Genomic DNA, 19,387 nt, shown 5'->3' on the forward strand with positions numbered 1-19,387 from the left:
CGTTTGGCTTTTTTTTAATCTATATACATACACTTGTCTGCTAGCCCATATCCAAGCTCCTGATCAGCCAACTAATGTTGGCCCTATAGAGGGCGATAGCTGGGATCAGATTTCGGCGAATGGCCCCCCCTAGTTTGTCTCAGTGACTCAAAAGTTGTCACATTTATTTATCCTTCGCAAGGTGTACAGGACGCGGTACAACTAGATAAATGGGGAAGGCGAGATTCCCCTTGTGCCCGAAATTTCAGCTACATGAGGGCACTCTGAGCCATCTGCTCTGGAAATGCCCCAAATTGGTATGGTATTGGCATGGTAAGCTTATTAATGTTAATCTTCAACTACCGGTGGACTAAATTACATACCTATTGGAGGTCTGGTGGAGGAAATGTACCCTCCCTCTACTTATATCACTTTATTTATATACTTTGCTTTATCTGGCCAGAAAATTGATTGCAAGATTTTGGCTCTCACCAAGAGCTCCCACATCTGCTCAGTGATTACAACAGGTGAATACAATACTTGTCAGGGAAAAGATTGCATATCAACGTAGGAATGTACCGGGTAAATTTACCAAAGTCTGGCAGGAGTGGTTGGAGAACCCTGAGGTAGCCCCTTCTCAACTTGTTCTTACTAGATTACTCCAGGTATAGGTAAGGAAAATGGGAGAGCACTAGCTTCAGCTATATGGACGAGTATGGGATCTTTTGCTCAAGCAAGATACTTTAGATTAATAAATGGTAGACCACTTTGTGAGCTGTATGTTTTCAGTTCTGAGTTAGTTTAACATTATTATGTCTGATACTACACTTCTTGTGCAGTTGAGTTACCCTACTTCAATGTATAAAACTTGTACCCAATTTTTGGATATGCTCTACCTGTTCTGTTTTGCATCTTATTTCACTTTAGGCACAATAAAAATATATATTTTTTAAATCTGAAAAAAAAAAAGTTCATGTGCTCGTAAAGGCAGGCGTCCCAATATTTTTGGTTTAGTGTACACTTAAGAATTCCAGGTCTGAATATTTTTACATTGGTCCAGCTCACCTGTGCCAGTTCCAGTTCCCTTTAACACCACATGTTACTACTTACATAAATAAAGACTCAAACGTGGAGCCAAAGCCATAGATGTTGAAGTAACAGCCAAGGGGTAAACTCTTCAATAGAACAACCAATGTCTCCTGGAGGGATGATAGGAAAAATAAATAAATAAACCACCACACACACACACACGGTTTATAATATACCATATAACCATGAGGCAGGTCACCAATACTCTTATCCCTTGTACACGGTCGGAGATTCCGACAACCAAATCTGGAGGAGTAATTCTGACGGATTAATTCCGGAAGAGGTCTGGAAGTGATGTTGCATACACACGGTCGGACTAAATTGTGGAAAATCTGATTGTACATAACGTGATGACGTTATTTCGTCACAACGGGACTACGTTCAGGCTAGTAGCCAATAGCTCTGGTCTAGGAATTTGATCTGAGCATGCGTGGCACTTTGTCCGGAGTAGGCTACACATGATTGGAGTATGTCTGATAGGAGCATTTTTTGTCAGAAAATTTTACCGGCAAGTTGGAAAACTTGGTCCGTCGGATATTCTGACGGAAATAGTCCGATGCAGACCACACACAGTCGGAATATCCGACAAAACAGTCCGATAGGACACATGCCGCCGGAATCTCCGACCGTGTGTACAAGGGCTTAGTAGTAGATGAAAGTTGGGTAGAAATCCATTTAAAAAAAATCACTGCTATGTGGGGCTTACTAAAAGTGTACCCCATCCCTTCAGTCCTGGTGACAGCCGTTTTACCAGATGGCAAGGGATGGAAAATCTGCAACAGGAACACAGAAATAAGTTGACAGGGATTCCAGCCTTCCTTTACAAAATTTCTCAAAAAGTTGGAGTTCCCCAAAGGCCCCTTTCACATTGAGCAGACTCCATTTTGATCAGGGGAGGCTCTGTCCATAGATCTGCTGAGCAGAGCGGATATTGACAGAGCCCGCTCTGCTCTTTGGAAAGCCAAGAGTAAAATGGACTTCGCTGTCCATTTACACTGAGCTGGGGACGGATTCTTTTTTATAGCAGATCAAAAAGGCAAGCATAGCCATTTCCATAAGGGAAAATGGACCTTCCGATCAGGTGTGCCAGAAAGACAGACCTGATCAGAACCATCATGTGAAAAAGTGGACCAAGAGTTCAAGGGTCCATCTCACTCATCCAGGTCTCATACTTCTCCACACAGGTGGATCTTTATGACAGGACTAAACTACAACCAGAGCAGGCAGGGTTCTTGCCATAATGTGTAAAGATGTACAAAGGCAAACCTACTTCCAAGTTAGTCATATCACCGAGGGCCCTCTCTCATTGCTCTATTACCATCTTCTCGTTTTTCCCCATTTCTAGTCCATTGTCTTTACCATTGGGCATCTGCTGATTAATTTGTGCACATTTGCTGGATTTAAATCCGTCAGGCACCATGACTACTGTAAGATCTCAGGATTGTGCAGTTTTTATTGGACATAGACAGTTGCCCTTGTGTACCCCCCCTGCAATGATTCCCAAGCACGTTCTGCTTAAAGTTACAAAAAGGCGCAGTACACTGACCTTAGCGCTCTGTATGCGCATTGGGGCGTTCGGCTCAGAGTTCATTGGACAGTCCATACTGCCAGACCGGTCTACGACAAAAATGAACTCTCCACACTTTGACTGTTCCTGAGTCTCGGGAAAGCTGGGGTAGAAATTCAACATGGCGACAGGATACGCCATAAAAGAATCTTAACAGGAGAGAGAGTCAAAACATCAGAAATACTTACTGCACAACCAAAGAGCAAACAAAAAGTACAGAGTTTTAGATTCTCTCCATAGAGTGGAAAGATTTTTTTTTAAATTTTCACTTCCCAACCTGGTAAGAAAAAAAGAGGGGGGGGGGGAATTGTCACAAAGACAGGTAAGTAGAAGCGAACCACACAACTCCAATTTAACCACTTGCTTACTGGGCACTTAAACCCCCCTCCTGCCCAGACCAATTTTCAGTTTTCAGCGCTGATGCACTTTGAATGACAATTGCGCAGCCATACAACACTACCCAAATGACATTTTTATAATTTTTTCCCACAAATAGAGCTTTCTTTTGGTGGTATTTAATTACAGCTGGGAGTTTTATTTTTTGCTAAACAAACAAAAAAAGATGCAAAAAAAAAAAAAAAAAAAAAAACCCCACGTTTAATAGTTTGTTATAAAATTTTGCAAACGGGTCATTTTTCTCCTTCATTGAAAAGTGCTGATGAGGCTGCACTGGTGGGCACAGATAAAGCAGCACCGATGGGCACAGATAAGGCAGCACCGATGGGTGGCACTGAGATGCAGCACTGTTGAGGCAGATTATGGGCACTGATAGGTGGCACTGGCAGGGGGCAGGTGGGCACTGATGAGCTGGCCATGATTGGGACTGAAGTCCCTCTCACAGCCGCCAGTGATCGGCTTTCTTCTTTCTCTCACGCTGTCAGCGCGAGGAGGAAAAATAGCCGATTACCGGCTCTGTTGTGTCACATGATCAGCTGTCATTGGCTGACAGCTGATCACGTGGTAAGGGGGGGGGGGGGGGGTCGGGATCGACCCCTTGCTCCGATCCATGATCAGGTGAGTCGTGCACGGGACAACGTCAATAGACGTTGTCCCGGCAAAGCAGGTCCGCGCTGTTGCCATCATTCGGCTATAGCGCGGATCTCTAGTGGTAAAAAAAAAAAAAAAAATTACTTTTAGTAGAGTCTGCATACACATTGGAGAGATTTTCCATCATGTCCTTCTCGTCTTAGCTGGAAGTTGTTGGAAAGCTCCCAATGAGAACACAGGTGGGAATAGAACCTTCTCCACTCTATATGTACAAAAATACATTTTGGTTGGAGTTTTATTCAAAGTTCAATGAACGTCAATGCATTCCAGGTGCATCAAAACAAAGATGTTCATAGTCTTAGAGGTTTCTTCAGAAAGCAGCCACAGCCAGGAGTAGGAAAGCCTGTCCCCTGCCAGCATGCTCCAGAGAAAGACCCTTGCTCTCTGCATGGAAAGAGTGCCCTGACATGCCCACTGTCATGTCAGAACAAGAGCTTCTCAACCAAAACCAATAGTCCCGGCTGAATGACAAGCTCCGATGATGAACAAGCAGGCTGTGTTGTACCTCTGCAGAGAGACCACAGCTTCCAAAGGGCAAGGGTTCTTTGCACCATGCTAACGGGAGACAGGCTTTTCGAAGGAAAGCCAAATAAGACTTTGCACACCTTTTGTTTTGATGCGCCTGGGTTGATATAGATGGATTGTTCAGTTGGGCTTTATTGTAATGCATTTGTACGAGAGTGGAAGGGTTCCAATGGAAAACTGAATGATTAAAAGATCAATATGCGACATTAGCATGCTATAAAACTCCGGTCCAAAACAGATCAACTGACCTTCTGCAGCATCTGGAAGCCCAGACTCCAGAGTGACGCTGGGCCTATTCACTTCATTGTAGTAGACCAGAATTTCTACATCTCGATCAAATTTATGGCCTTCAGCCAATGACACCTATGGGAGGTATGGAAAAATGCATTTTCACACAGAACAATTCACAAGGGAGTACAACATACAAACACACCAAAGTAGAGGCTCTTGCAGTGATGGATTCCCAAAGGAGCAACTTGATGCAAGTGGTTCTCTTACATATCCTGTGGCTACCTCTGGATCCAACAGTTCACCAAACCTCTGACAATCAGGTCCCAGCCTCCAGGGTCTTTTTATCTTTTAATGCAGTCTGCAAACTTGGAGGATTTAGGGGTTGTAATATTCCAATTTTTTTTTTTACAGTAGAAATGATATTTCAATCATTCATATTGATGAGGAAAGTTCCAAGAAAGTCCATTCAGTTCTTGTGTAAAAACTCAAATTGATTTAATTAGCAAACTTTTACAAGAATATCAAAGTATAGAATGTCATTAATTTATAATAGTCTTAAAGGGGTTGTAAAGGTTCGTTTTTTTTATTTTCTATATAGGTTCCTCTAAGCTAGTGAATTGTTGGTTCACTTACCTTTTCCTTCAATTTCCCTTCTAAATGTTTTTTTACTTTGTCTGAATATCTCACTTCCTGTTTCTCCTCAGTAAACTTCACACCATCATCCGAGTGGTGGTTAGTCAGCCAGAACAGCTTACTGAGGAGGAACAGGAAGTGAGAAATTCAGACAAAGAAAACAAAGAAAAAAAACATTTATAAGAGAAATCGAAGGAAAAAAGGTAAGGGAACCAACAATGCATTAGCTTAAAGGAACCTATTTAGAAAATAAAAAAACAAACCTTTACAACCCCTTTAAATCAGATGTGTGTAGATGTAGCAGTCCTAAGTTTTTTTTTTACTCCTAAAATCTAAAAAGGTTTGTTTGTCTTATAGTTCCACAGAAAATCACAGGATTTTAATAAAACATTTTCCCTCCCACCTCACTTGCAAGGGTGGGGGTTATTCAGTCACTAAACTGACGTTCTTGAAGTGTGGGCAAAAACAGTGTGTAAACCTATTTTAACATATACAATACAAGTTCTCTTTAAACTTCTAAATCAAAGAAATCTATATTAGTATAGATGTTATATTAATTTAAAAACGCAATGTTCTTACTAATATCTTAAGCAAGAAATATAGTAATATAAAGGACTTCTCTTCTTAACACATTGAACTTTTACATCGTTATGTGAATCCTTCCTTCTTACAGATGGGGGGGAAGGTGAAGGAAAACCAACTAATTATTGCCATATGCGAGCTCTCCCAAGAAATGCTTATGGGCTTATAACAGCATATATATTTTCACAAGTATAAAAAAAAAAATAAAAAAAAAATCTTCTACAATTTCACTTTTTTCATACATAGAGACGTAATATACATTTATAACTCTATTCTGTAATATTTAATCCATTCATTAATATTCTAACAGGGGTGCAGCCCACACACGGCAGATAGGAAATTCTGCCGATTCATCCTATTAGGAAAGACCACTTGCAGTAACCAACATATGGAAGAACTCACAAACAGTACAAATAACCTGGAGGGGGAGCTCCCCTGACTGGGAGCTTTCAGTCAATGCAGCAGTAGGCCCAAAATGAAGGCCACGCTTACCAGGGGAAGTGGATTACAGCCTGGCCAGTCCAACCCAAGAGGGAGCTTGCAGTAGTGCAAACTTAGTCCCTACTTTTCCTACTGCCAACTGCTTTCCCTACTGCTAGTGCTATCCCTGACAGGCAGGTGTGCACTCCCTACACGAGCCACTTCACAAAATGTGTGTCAAAACCCAGGGACCTAAACATACTCTGCATGATGCAAGATGGCCACCAGGGTCACCTGGATGCAGCATAGCCAACCAGAACACTGCTCCAGGGAACCAAAGAAACAGTTTCCCTTGGCTTCCCCTCCAGCTGCAATACTGATCTGGACGAGCGCCACCTACAGTGGAAAAATAGACTGCACTTGCCTACACTAAATAGAAGTTGGACAGAACAGCCAGCTAAATCTGATCCTTTGAGAGCAATCACAGCATTTCCTCGCTGCTGAATCTGAATGTTTCCCCTTTGGAAGCAGGGAAACATAAAATTCCTGAGCCTTTGGGCAAAGAATCCTTAAAATGTTCAGGCAGGAGCGCCTATGGGACCCCCTGCAACAACAAGACCACATCTTTGTCCTAGCGCACTTCAGTTATCCACTCCAGCTTAGTTCCTAGGGCTCTCCACACGTGGCTCATGCTGGATCAGTCCCAGACAATTCTCCACACAGGCCCCCTTTCAGGGAGAAGTCCCAAGAGAGATAGTTCTGCAAAGGCGTGCCAAAACATTTATTTTCTCCCTTGACAAGAGGTCTGAAAGCTTTTCAACACATCTGTTACAACTGTTGGCAGGTCAACAAAAATTAAAATTTTGTAAATAAGAGTACATCCTAACATCAGAATCCCAATTACATCATGTTCTCCATCAGAGTCCCCATTAGTGTGCCCCAAACTCCCCCCTACATCAAGGTCCCCATCAGAGTTCCCCCCACCTTACATTAGTGCCCCCAGCAAAGTAATCTGTACCATAGCAAGACTTACAGCCTGGCTGTAGCAGCAGGGCAGATGCCAGGAGGCAGAACAGGTTTGAAAGTGTGGAGGATACATCTTCCTGTGAATTCTGATTTAATCATGCCATTCGTTTCTAGGGCACTGGCAAAAGCAGAGACCATAGGCAGCTTCTTTTGACTGGAATCCTCAATCATCGCACATTAAGGATACACCACTGACCCTAGCTGAGAGCCAGATAAAAACCTTGTAGCAGGCCAGATGTGGCCCACAGGCAGTAGTGGAGACCATGCCTCAACACCATCAGGAGTTGATAAAGGTTTATGACCCCACTTGGATGGGGTCATAAACAAATGCTGTATGACAACTTGAGGTTAGGATACAGTTAGTCAGTCAAGTTGAATAAAGACCACTCCAACCTGAGTGCCGATGCGTGCCTACAATCATCCCTGTACATTGTGTCTCATTTAAATGCTCCCCTATGATATACTTATTGGTACCCATATAGTGCCGGCAATTTATGCAACACTCCACATGCATCGCATACTCACATCGATGCCTACCATAAAGGAGCCCACAACCTAAGGTCCCCCAACTCACATTCATATACTAGGGCCAGAAGCCAGAATTAACCTTCCAGCATGTCTTTGGAGTGTGGGAGGAAAGAGGAGTACCCGGAGGAAATCCATGCAGGCACAGGGAGAACATGCAAACTCCAGGCAGGTAGCGGTTGGGATTCGAACCAGCAACCCTTTTTACTGCTAGGCAAGAGTGCTACCCACTACACCACAGAGATTGTAGGGTAAACAGCTCCCTTCAAAGGGAAGGCACCTCTATAATGTTGAGGTCACATGAATGTGGTCTCGTCTGGTCATTAGCAAGTGCATAGGAAGGAGAAGCAAAAGAGCAAAAGGCCCTGTGCGCACTGGGCGAGTCAGCCCCACCCACAAAAGACAGCTGCACAGGATAGGGTTGCTACAATGAAGGGAAAAAAAAAAAAAGAAAAAAAAAAAAAAAAAAACTCTGAAGGAATATAATAAGTGCAGATCAGAAAGGATTGGTTTCCTTACCTTGGCCTCAGTCTTGTCCTCATTGGTGTACTGGATTGGAGTGATGTTACATGGACTCTCGATCTTGTGAATGCCGTAGGCAGATTGGAATTGGACCTTCAAACTCAGTGTGTATGGGAGATCACTTATTGGCACATTGGGTAGGGTGGCTGTTATGCTCACTTTTTCACCTTAAGAAGAAATGTAATAAACCCAATAAGTAGGAATTGGTATGTCCCAACTTTTAAATTGATATCGTCATTTATGAGTCATTGGCTTTTCTGACCAGACTCAAATGGACCAAACTGTTACGATATCCCCTTACCGACACCCCTGCATAGCTACACCATGAACACATGTGAAGAGGTGGGTGGCGAGTGCTTCATTGGATTATGACCGGCACAAAAGTGGCACCACAGGCCCCCATAGATGGGAAACGATAGGACCACAAAAAGGATAGAAAATAAAACATTAGCCAGTCCATTGAGAAGTGGTTAGACGTGCAGTACTGGGCTCCAACCGGAATCTTAAATCACATTGGAAGTTATTTACTAAAGGAAAATCCACTTTGCACTGCAAGTGCACTTGGAAGTAAAGTTGCTGTAGATCCGAGGGTGACATGCAAGGAAAATAAAACACAGCATTTTAGCTTGCACATGATTGGAGGATAAAATCAGCAGAGCTTCCACTCATTTCAGATCTACCCCTTAGATTTAGAGTGACTGCACTTTCAAGTGCACTTGTATTGCAAAGTGGATTTGCCTTTCGTAAATAACCCCCCATTGTGTTTGCCTTATGCACATCTCCCTGCATTTGTATATCCTCTGGGGCATCTGGTCTCCCACAGTGACTATGTTGGTAGGCTAGTTGCCCCTAGTTTGTACATGCAGATTTTGTGCAGTAGGCCCCTTTAGGAGGCTCACACCGATCTGGATGGGGGGGAAAAAAAATAAAAAATATAGGAGCCAACATACAGGCATGCCTCAGCTCTCTTTAGAGGGCATTGATGCATTCACCAGATGAGCTTACACTTTGTCCCCCACCCCCAAGTCACACACTATTATACATTTATATAACTGACAAATACTGCAGTGCTGTACAGAGAACACTGAACCAGTCACATCAGTCTCTGTACTAGAAGAGCTTAGACTCCAATATCGCCCCACATCAGTCTCAGCCATGTAAGAATACTACATTCTAAAATTCCAACCAGCGTAACATGAATAAAAGCCATTCTGGCTCCATGTTTAGCAGTCCTTGCATGAACTTGGCATTGGGGGGTTTAGCATTATAAGGGCATCATAATACCAATGATCCAAATGCAAATAATATCAGCAAATACATTGCAACATTAAAAGACTCCAGGGAGTGTTCGGTCTTTTAGTTGCAAGCAAACATACCCAACCCAAAGCTCCAAACAAACCACTAAACAAACAGATCATACATTCAGCAAAGAACCATTCCATATGAAAAAGGCTTTCCATTTGTCTATTCAGGCCGGAGATTTACACAGCTCTGTCAGAGGACCTGCTTTTCCCTGATGGGATGGTGGTGGTAGGAGTTTAAGGCAACCCCCCCCCCCCCCCCCCCCCGATTGATTTTTTTTAATAAGGGAATTGTGATAGTTCAAAAAATGTCAGCCGATTGGGAATATGGGAATATTCTGGCAGTTCTGAGGGGGTTCTTGAGCCTAGGTCATGTAAGATCACCTGACCCCACCAAGGAACATTACAGAAGATCCCAGGACCCTTATTTAAGCAGGAGGCTGAGGAGGTGGATGTTTGAAGAGCATCCTCACAGATTGAGTATTAAAAAAAAAAAAGACTCAGTTAGACTTACCGGTGACGGTATTTCTAAGAGCCTTTCAGGACAACCCCGGAGAGAGTAGCTCCACCTTGCAATCAGGAAACACATGCCCACTTTAAAAACACCTCCTCCTCCTCCATGGCTTCAGTTATTGTGGCCTTCCGACGCTGGAAAACAAAGCACAGAAAGCACAACACCATGGTAGAACTTAATACATTTACTAAGCATAACCTAGGGAGGGAAGTAACGGTTGTCCTGAAAGGCTCTTAGAAATACCGTCACCGGTAAGTCTAACTGAGTCTTTCTCAAATCGCCTTTCAGGACAACCCCGGAGAGGATAACCGAGAAACTTACCCTAGGGCGGGACTACTGCCTGCAGTACCTTCCTGCCGAAGGCCTGATCTGCTGCAGACAGTAGATCTAACCGGTAATGCCGGAGAAATGTCGAATAACTGGACCAAGTGGCAGCCTTGCAGATTTGTTCAGGCGTGGCACCGGCCCTTTCAGCCCAGGAAACTGCCGTGGATCTAGTAGAGTGGGCAGCAATACCTGAGGGAGGTATTTCTCCTTTTGCTTTATAGGCTTCTGTTATAGCCAACTTAAGCCACCTACCCAGCGTACTTTTAGAAGCTTTCTCCCCCTTGCGTGATCCAGAAAATATCACAAAGAGGGCGTTTGATTTTCTAAATTCTTTAGTAACTTTCAGAAACTGTAAAAGACATCTTCTCACATCCAATGTGTGAAAAACTTCCTCTCCTGCATTTGCTGGGCTTGCAGAGAATGTAGGTAACACTATTTCCTGTGATCGATGGAAAGTTGAGGATACTTTCGGTAGGAATGCTGGATCCGTCCTCAGTACCACCCTGTCCTGATAAATTCTAAGGAAGGGTTCTGTAATAGCTAGAGCTTGGAGCTCGCTGACTCTCCTGGCCGAGGTGATGGCCACCAAAAAGATTGTTTTTAAAACCACCTTCTGTAAAGAAGCTTCTTGTAAGGGTTCAAACGGTGCTCCCGAGAGACCCTGTAAAACTGTAGACAAATCCCAACTGGGAAAGTCTTTAAGGGCTACTGGTCTATTTCGAGCAAGAGCCCTAAAAAAATCTAGAAATTAAAGTTTCTTTAGATAAAGTCTTTTCAAAGAAAACTGATAAGGCAGCCACCTGAGTCTTCAGGGTACTGGCTGCGAGACCCTTCTCCATTCCTTCATGGAGAAACTCCAAGACGGACACCGTTCTCTTGACCTTGAGTTCTCTAGAACTGCACCAGGAGTTGAACTTTTTCCAGACCTTCATGTAAATTGCCTGTGTAACTGCCTTCCTACTGGACAGCAGGGTCTTTACTACTTTATCTGAGAGACCTTTAGCCTTTAACAGGTCCTCCTCAGAAACCAGGCGGTTAGCTGCAGGAGTTCCACTTCTGGATGACTTACTGTCCCCTGGGATAACAGATCTTTTCTGAGTGGTAACCTCCATGGGGGCTTCGAGGCTAGGTTTCGAAGACCCGCGAACCAGGGTCTTTTTGGCCAAAAAGGAGTGACTAGTATTAAGTCTGTCCTTTCTTCCCTGAATTTCCTCAGTACTAGTGGAATTAGAGGAAAGGGGGGAAAGGCATAGCACAGCTGGTAATGCCAGGGGTGAGCGAATGCATCCAACCCTATTGCTGCATCTCCTCGGTGAAGAGAAAAGAATCTGTCCACCTTTGAGTTCTGCTGGCTGGCAAAAAGGTCTACCTGAGGAACCCCCCAGGCCTCGGAGATCATCAGGAACACTTCCTGATTCAGACTCCATTCTGCCTCTAGCAATTTGCGCCTGCTTAGGAGGTCCGCAAACAAATTCTGAGAGCCCTTCAGATGCACTGCCGATAGTGAGGCTGTGTTCTGTTCTGCCCAGGCTAACAACAGATTGGCCAGCTCCATCAAGCTCCTGCTTCTGGTTCCCCCTTGATTCATAATGTAGGTAACCGCTGTTGTGTTGTCTGACAACACCTGAACATGGTGGCCTCTCAAACTCTGCTGAAATGCCACTAAACCCAGAAAGATCGCCTTCAACTCCCTCCAGTTGGATGATCTTTGAGCTTCCTGTTTGGACCAGACCCCCTGAGATGTCTGACCATCCAGATGGGCTCCCCAGCCCCAGGCACTTGCGTCTGTAGTAAGGCGCTTGTCCACAGGAAAGGTCCACACCAGGCCCCTTGAGAGGTTTGCCTGGTCTCTCCACCACCAAAGAGCCCTTTTCGTCTTTGACGAAATTTTTAGCTGTTTTTCCAAAGGATCCTGATGGGACCAGCTTGACAGAACCTCCCTCTGAAGGGGTCTGGAATGGAACCTGGCCCACTGAACAGCCGGGATTGCTGCCGTAAGCAGGCCCAGAACTGCCATAGCCATCCTGACTGAGACTGTCTGGTTGCTCTGTATCCGCTGTACAGCTAGCTGTAACTTTTCCTGTTTTTCCAACGGCAGGAAAACTTTCTGGAGAATCGAATTTAATGTATACCCCAGAAATTTCATTTCCTGTGAGGGGGTCAGGATTGACTTCTCTAGGTTTAGAAGCCATCCCAGGCCCTCGAGGTGAGACTGGGCCCTCTGGAGATTGACTAGGACCTGCTCCCTGGAGTCTGCAAAAAACAAAAGGTCGTCCAGATAAGGAACAACTGGAATCCCCTTCAATTTCAGGGGTTCCAAAGCCTCTGCCATAATCTTCGTAAAGACCCTGGGAGAGGACGAGAGTCCGAACGGCAGAGCCCTGAATTGGAGGTGCCATACCGAACTCCCTACCTTCAATGCCAGGCGCAGGAACTGCTGCGATGCCTGATGAATTGGTATATGAAGGTAGGCATCCCTTAGGTCCAGGGATGCCATGAAGCATTCTGGGGTCAACAGCTTTGTGATGGAGAAAATTGTATCCATCCTGAAATGTTTGTACCGAATGAACCTGTTCAGGAATTTCAGATTCAGGATTAGACGGTACTTCCCTGAGGGTTTTTTCACCAGAAAAATATGTGAATAAAAACCCCCGCCCTGCTGGCTTACTGGGACTTGAATCAGAACCTCTTGCTGTATCAGCTCCTGTAACAACAGCTTCATTGCAGAGGCCTTCTCCTGATCCCTTGGCAATGTTGTCACATAAAACCTGCTCGGGGGTGGTTCTGAAAACTCCAACCTGTACCCCTGATCGACAACGCTCTTCACGAACAGATTTGGAGACAGCCTGTCCCATTGTTCGCGAAAAGCTGACAGTCTCCCCCCCCACTGGGGAGATATTGTCACTTGTTCTTAGGGGACTGCTCTGGGGGAGATCTAAAGAGGACTCCACCCCTGCCTTGGCCCTTCTGTGAACCCCATCTGCTCTTGTGCTCCTGGTCTTTTTTATGGGACTGCTGAAAAGCACGAAAATTCTTTTTAGCCATCTGCTTTTTCTTAACTGGAAAAGCCTTCTTTTTATCGGCTGTTCTATCCAGCACAGACTCTAAATCAGGACCAAAGAGCAAGTCACCCGAGAAGGGAAGACCACACAGCTTGACCTTAGAGGCAGTGTCCCCAGACCATGTTTTCAGCCAAACTGCTCTCCTGGCTGAATTTACAAGAGCCGAAGACCTAGCGGCCAGTTTAACTGATTCTGCTGATGCATCCGCCATGTATTTGACTGCATTCAGGATCAGTGGAAAGGACTCTAAGAGATCCTTGCGGGGTGTCCCCGCCTCAATATGGCTCTTCAGCTTCTCTACCCAACATTCCAGATTCCTGGCCACCACCGTAGCTGCCATTGCTGGTTTTAGACTGACTGACGCAGCATCCCAAGCTTTTTTAAGGATGGAGTCAGCTTTTTTGTCCATTGGGTCTTTAAGGATCCCCATATCTTCAAAGGCTAGATCCGTTCGTCTGGATACCTGCGAGAAAGCTGCATCGACTCTGGGTTTCTTATTCCAAACCTCTGAGTCCTTATCTTCGAAGGGAAACCTTCTTTTGAGAGCTTTAGAGAAGAAAGGGGCTTTTTCTGGGTCCTTCCACTCCTTTCTCACTGAGTCTGAGAGGACCCTGTGGACAGGAAAAACTCGCCGTTTTGTTTCGTCCAACCCCTGGTACATTTTGTCATGAACTGACAGTTGTACTCTTTCTTCCTGAATTTCTAGAGTAGTGTAGATTGCTTTTAAAATATCATCTACTTCCTCTAGTGATAGCTTGAATTTGGAGCCCCTGCTATCTTCTTCCTCTTCCTCCTCCTCAGAATCCCTGAAGGAGATGAGAGTACTACCCCCTTCGTCTCCAGACTCTTCAGTTTCCACCTGTCTGGATGACGACGCCCTGGGGCTGGGCGGTAAGTTCTGAGGCTCGGTCTGTGCGGGAGGGTTTTGTATCAGGATGGACTTGACTGAACTCAAAGAGTTTGTCAGCTCTTTAACCGAAGAAAACAAATCCTTATATTGTTGAGATGTTTCCTCTTCCACCAATTCTCTGATACAATTTCTGCACATTGCCTTCTGCCATGAATCTCTGAGGGGGGTTTTGCAGGAAGGACATTTTCTCTGACCTGGTCTAGCTTTTCCTAGTGATTTTTCCTGAAACGACATACAGGTTTAATTCACTAAAAGCTCTCAACAACCAGTTGCTTAACACCAAGCCAGTGCAGAGACCCACCACCAAACAGACCTACTAGTGAGACCCCAGAACTAGGCTGCAAAAGGTCAGAGCGAAGTCCACCTCTGACCTGCAGCGACAGGCCCCCAAGAGGGGGGAACAAACAAAGACATACCCACAGTAAAGCAGAGGGTGCCAGTGCACCTTACGTACCTGGGCTGGACCGGTGCTGGGGGCGCCTGTCTCCGCCATAGCTGGCTTGCACTCTTCCATCGTTTGAGTGAGGCAGCTATTTTACAAACAGCTCTCATTTTAAATTTTCCCGGCCGCCGCGTCATCAAGGCCGGCCGGAAGCGGAAGCACACGGTCACCTGACCCGCCCCATGACCCCTGCGTTCCAGGCGCTGAACCACGGCGCCACGCCCCCTCAGAGCGCCCGCGCGTCACCGTGAACGACGCCGTCGCCGCCCGGGACCCGGCGCCGAAAACGGAGCCATGCCGCTGACCTGCAGCGGCCTCCGCCAGCAACAGAGCCCTCCCTGCGCTAACAAGCGGACACCGGGCACCCGACGCCGGCACTCCGAGGGTCCTTACTCCCGTGAGATGGCGGGACCAGGAGCTCCAGGAGTCCTCTCCCCGTGGAGATGCTGCTGGGGGTCAAAGAGAAACAACCTGCAACAAAAGGTAAGCCTTACTCCCCTGCAGAGAGTGTAGCTCTCCCTGGTTCAGGCACATGCTTCCTCCAAGGAGGAAACACAATAACTGAAGCCATGGAGGAGGAGGAGGTGTTTTTAAAGTGGGCATGTGTTTCCTGATTGCAAGGTGGAGCTACTCTCTCCGGGGTTGTCCTGAAAGGCGATTTGAGAAAAAAAGTTATGGTGAATTGTTTGTGTGTGAAAACCAACAAACAAGACTCTGGATGTTCTGAATCCAGTTTTGGCGCATCTAGTGTTTTGTAGATTTGGAGTTTATGCTGCCCATCATCCCATGTCCGGTCACTTCCGCTTTCAGGTGTCCTTTTATGAAGCAGTGAAATCTATTCACTGCCTCATTCTCCGGCATTCACATAGGAGATCTTTCTCCTCTGTGTGCCACTTTATGAAGCGGAGTAGATCGCTTCACACTTGGAGGAGTGAAGCGATCTACAAACGCTTCTAACACTGGAGAACGGCCCCTAATACTGGAATCTCGTGAGACTTTATGAGATTACAGTACTAGAAATTCACAGATACACACAGATGTCAATTTATTAAGCAGTGATAAATTATCACAGCTCAATACACTGACACGCGGTGTGATTAATGTTAGTGAAATAAAGCGTCCCCCTACATAATATATACACACACACACACACACACACACACACACATATACACACACATATACACACACACACACACACATATATACACACGACAGGGGGGACATGGTTACAGTGTTAGGGGGTCTGAACGAGGCATAAGGAAGTTAATTATCTTCCTCTTTCCTCCTCAGATCCCCCCACATTCCCTCTTCACTCCCCGGTTCTCCACCTCTGAGTTGGTGAATCGGGGAGTGTGAATTCTGACACAGATCACCAGTGAAGCGCTGAGATCGCAGCTTCATAAAGTGACCGTTACTGTGTCATTCTATGAGGATTCTCAGTGTGTGGAGATAATTGGCGGGAGAACAAATTCAAACACTTCTCCCCCGATTATCTCTGGTTTATATACTGTTTATGGGCTGTGATCAGCGGCGATCCTCTGGATCTCCACTGATCACTCCTTCATAAACGGACACCTCAATGAGAAACAGGTCTTCACTTTCACATCTGAAAATCATGTAGTGTTCCCATATTTTTGTCCAACCCGTACATCTGAACAAAGTATAGCCACTTAGTGTTGCAACTTGCAAGTCAATTCAAGACTTTAACTGGACGTATTCCGAACCATAAATTACCCCCATAAGAAACCGTAGACTCCTCACCTTTAAACTTCACAGAAATATGCCCTTACCTTTTGGGGTATATCGTGGGTTGAGCACAGCGGGTAAAACAAAACGCACAGCTCCATCCGCTTCCACTGACAACTCCCGCACGTAATTCATGGTGACCTCGGCTTCCTGACCAGGAGGAAGATTCCCAACGCTGATACTGAATATGTCCCCGGACTCTCATCTTCCTCCAGAAGGAAGGGCCTGTTGACCCTGGCTGATGGCTTCATCGTAGGTTTCTTTAGCCTGAATACCAATCAGAATAGCAAGAGGTTAAACATGAATGCAAGCCTCATGGATTGTGCTCATTATCCCTTCTGTATTGTAAAAAAATAAAATAAAAAAAGTCCTGGAATTTATTCCATTATTAACCACTTGCCTACTGGACACTTCACCCCCTCCTGCCCAGTCTAAAAATTTTAAGCATGGTCACACTTGAAAATTGCCCGGTTGACCAGTGTAAATGTCCCCTGTCACAGTATAGCCGGTTATTGGCTTTCCTTTCATCACACTGAACGTGCAGAGGAAATGCCAATAACTGGCATTTGTTTACATCTAATCTGTGATTGGACACAGCTGATCACATGGTAAATGGTTGCTGTGATTGGCTCTTTACCTCAATCTGATCAGCTGTGTCAATCACAGAGACCCTCCGATTGGCACTCCAAAGGAGGAGGTCAATAGATGCCCTCCCAAAATTGGAAGACTTTGCTGTAGCTGTCTTTGGGCTATAGCGCAATTGGTTAATGGAAAACATTGGGATCATACTGCAAGAACAGCAAAGATATGCTGTATGTTCAAACCTTTATGGACACCTGACCATTACTATGACATCCTAAACCAAAACCATGGATAGTGCTCTGGAGCTGGCCCTCAATTTGCCTAGCCTTCCTTTTTCTGGGAAGTCTTTCTACAAGATTTGATTGGGAGTCTGTGCCCATTAAGCCAAAAACATTTTTTGAGATCTGGCATTTATGTTGGATGAGAAGACCTGCCTCACAATTGGGTTTCCAATCAATTCCAAAGGTGTTCAGTTGGATTTAGATTAGGGCTCTGTGCAGGACACCCACGTTTCTCCACACCAACTAAGCAAACCATGTCTTTATGGAACTTACTTTGTGCACAGGGGCACAGTCAGGCTGGAGCACAAAATGACTTCCCATAACAGTTACCACAAGGCTAGAAGAGCACAGCTGACTAAACTGTCTTCGTATGCTGTAGTATTAACAGTACTCTTCCATGGAAACACAATTTGGGTGGAGGGCCATATACTTTTATGGCCATTAGTAGTTGTGATGGTCAGGAGACCACAAACATTTGGACATGCAGGGTATGGAGAGGGTCTGAAGGAAGTTAACTAAAGTGGAGCGAGGTCACTCACAACTAAAAAGGCGCTTGTATGCCACAAAGAAGTGCATCTTAACAATCCAACCTTGCTGACCACCCCCCCATCCCCAGACCCTTCTCTGCCCACTTCCACAATCCAGTCTGCCTCCTCTTATATTCCTGGACCTTTGCTTCTCTCTTCCACGATTAGATCTCATTCCCACATCCTGGTCTCACCCCTTCTCTATACACTCCACTATCTGGGCTGTGTACTTTATAATGCTAGGCTCAAACTGTGGCAACATGCATGAAAATGTGGAAGTGAACATCAATGTGCTGTGGTGCCAGTCACACCTTGCCTCAGCCATGCATTGTGGTGGATTTTGCATGGTAGTGACAAAGGTACAATATACACTCCTTGTGGTGCGTTGGGCAGTCCATTCAAATGAATGGGCTACCTTTACGCAACACTAAATTTTGGCATAACACAACAGTGTGATGCCTGCCCAAGACACCACCTTCAGCCATGTCCACTGCTCACTCCAGTGTCGACAAGCTTTTTTGCCTACAGCAAGCCATTTTGTACCATGAATGGACCAGATTGTGGTCTTTGACCTCCAGTCAAATTGGACCCAAACCTCCCCTGTCCAGAGGTTTAACTAATAAGAGGTCTTATACATGCAATCCTGAAATTATTCAAATTTTATATGTGGTGCCCACAGTGCTGCCTCTTCTCTGGACCACCATACAGTAGAGACCAGGATCATTTTAAACTTAAGTACTCTGAATCAGTTTAATTGGTGGTAATTCAATGCAAGACCCATTGTACCAAACTCTACTGCCATATATTGGCTTGTGTGCAAAATGTTGACTTTTGCAAGCAAAGTCAAAAGCTGTTCTACTCCTTCCTGCCTCCGGGAGCATCCTACTGATCACGGAGGCAGACCACATTTATGGACGAATAAAGAACTGCAGGAAGGAAGGGACAGTCCATTCCTACAACTTCTCTTGTATAGGTCAAGAGCTGCAAACTTTAGTATTGCATAAAAGACAGACTGAAGGTTAGTAGGTTGTTCAGCACTGTAGTGACGTTTCCTGAATAGCATTTTTACACCCCCAGAAATGTGTCCAGTACCTGCTTCTTCTCCTGGAGGTCAGCTACGATCTTCTTCCCCTCTATTGTGGCCTCAAAGCTGTAGACGGCGGAGTCTTCATCCATGGGGAAGACAAAGATGGCTTCCACTGCCTTCTCCTCCTTGTTCTTATACTTGAGAGTCGCCGATACGTCCGCCACAAAGCCTTTCACCTGGACATCAACCCAGATCCCCTGCAGAGGTACTGGACACACAGAAGCACATGCATTTACTTCAATTATACGGTGCTACCACCAAAGCTTGACAGAATAGCATCACTCAGTCTATAGTTGCAGCACTTGCAAGCCTTAACCTTTGGAAAGAAAATAAACCCATTCATGGTTCAAGCGGTGCTATTCGAACCACCACTTTTAAGCTCTTCTTCCCGCAACCCCCCCCACCAAGTACATCACCCCCTAGAACAGTGGTGGCGAACCTTGGCACCCCAGATGTTTT

General features: G+C 45.3%; 1 protein-coding gene across 1 annotated transcript in view; it reads right to left on the minus strand.

Moving 5' to 3' along the window:
- Positions 1–19,387, minus strand: part of LOC143975642 (von Willebrand factor A domain-containing protein 5A-like) — a 59,629-nt gene that overhangs the window by 34,302 nt on the left and 5,940 nt on the right. Inside the window, exons 3-8 of the mRNA XM_077478134.1 lie at positions 18,934–19,136; positions 16,496–16,718; positions 8,144–8,313; positions 4,456–4,570; positions 2,615–2,784; positions 1,090–1,178 (exon numbers count right to left, since the gene is read on the minus strand). Coding sequence (XP_077334260.1) covers positions 1,090–1,178; positions 2,615–2,784; positions 4,456–4,570; positions 8,144–8,313; positions 16,496–16,586 — 635 coding nt within the window. The 5' untranslated portion in view covers positions 16,587–16,718; positions 18,934–19,136. The remainder of the gene's footprint in view (positions 1–1,089; positions 1,179–2,614; positions 2,785–4,455; positions 4,571–8,143; positions 8,314–16,495; positions 16,719–18,933; positions 19,137–19,387) is intronic.

Source organism: Lithobates pipiens, unplaced genomic scaffold (genome assembly GCF_037356315.1).
Source record: "Lithobates pipiens isolate NorthernLeopardFrog02 unplaced genomic scaffold, aLitPip1_a1.2 Scaffold_13, whole genome shotgun sequence".
Lineage (NCBI taxonomy): Eukaryota > Metazoa > Chordata > Amphibia > Anura > Ranidae > Lithobates > Lithobates pipiens.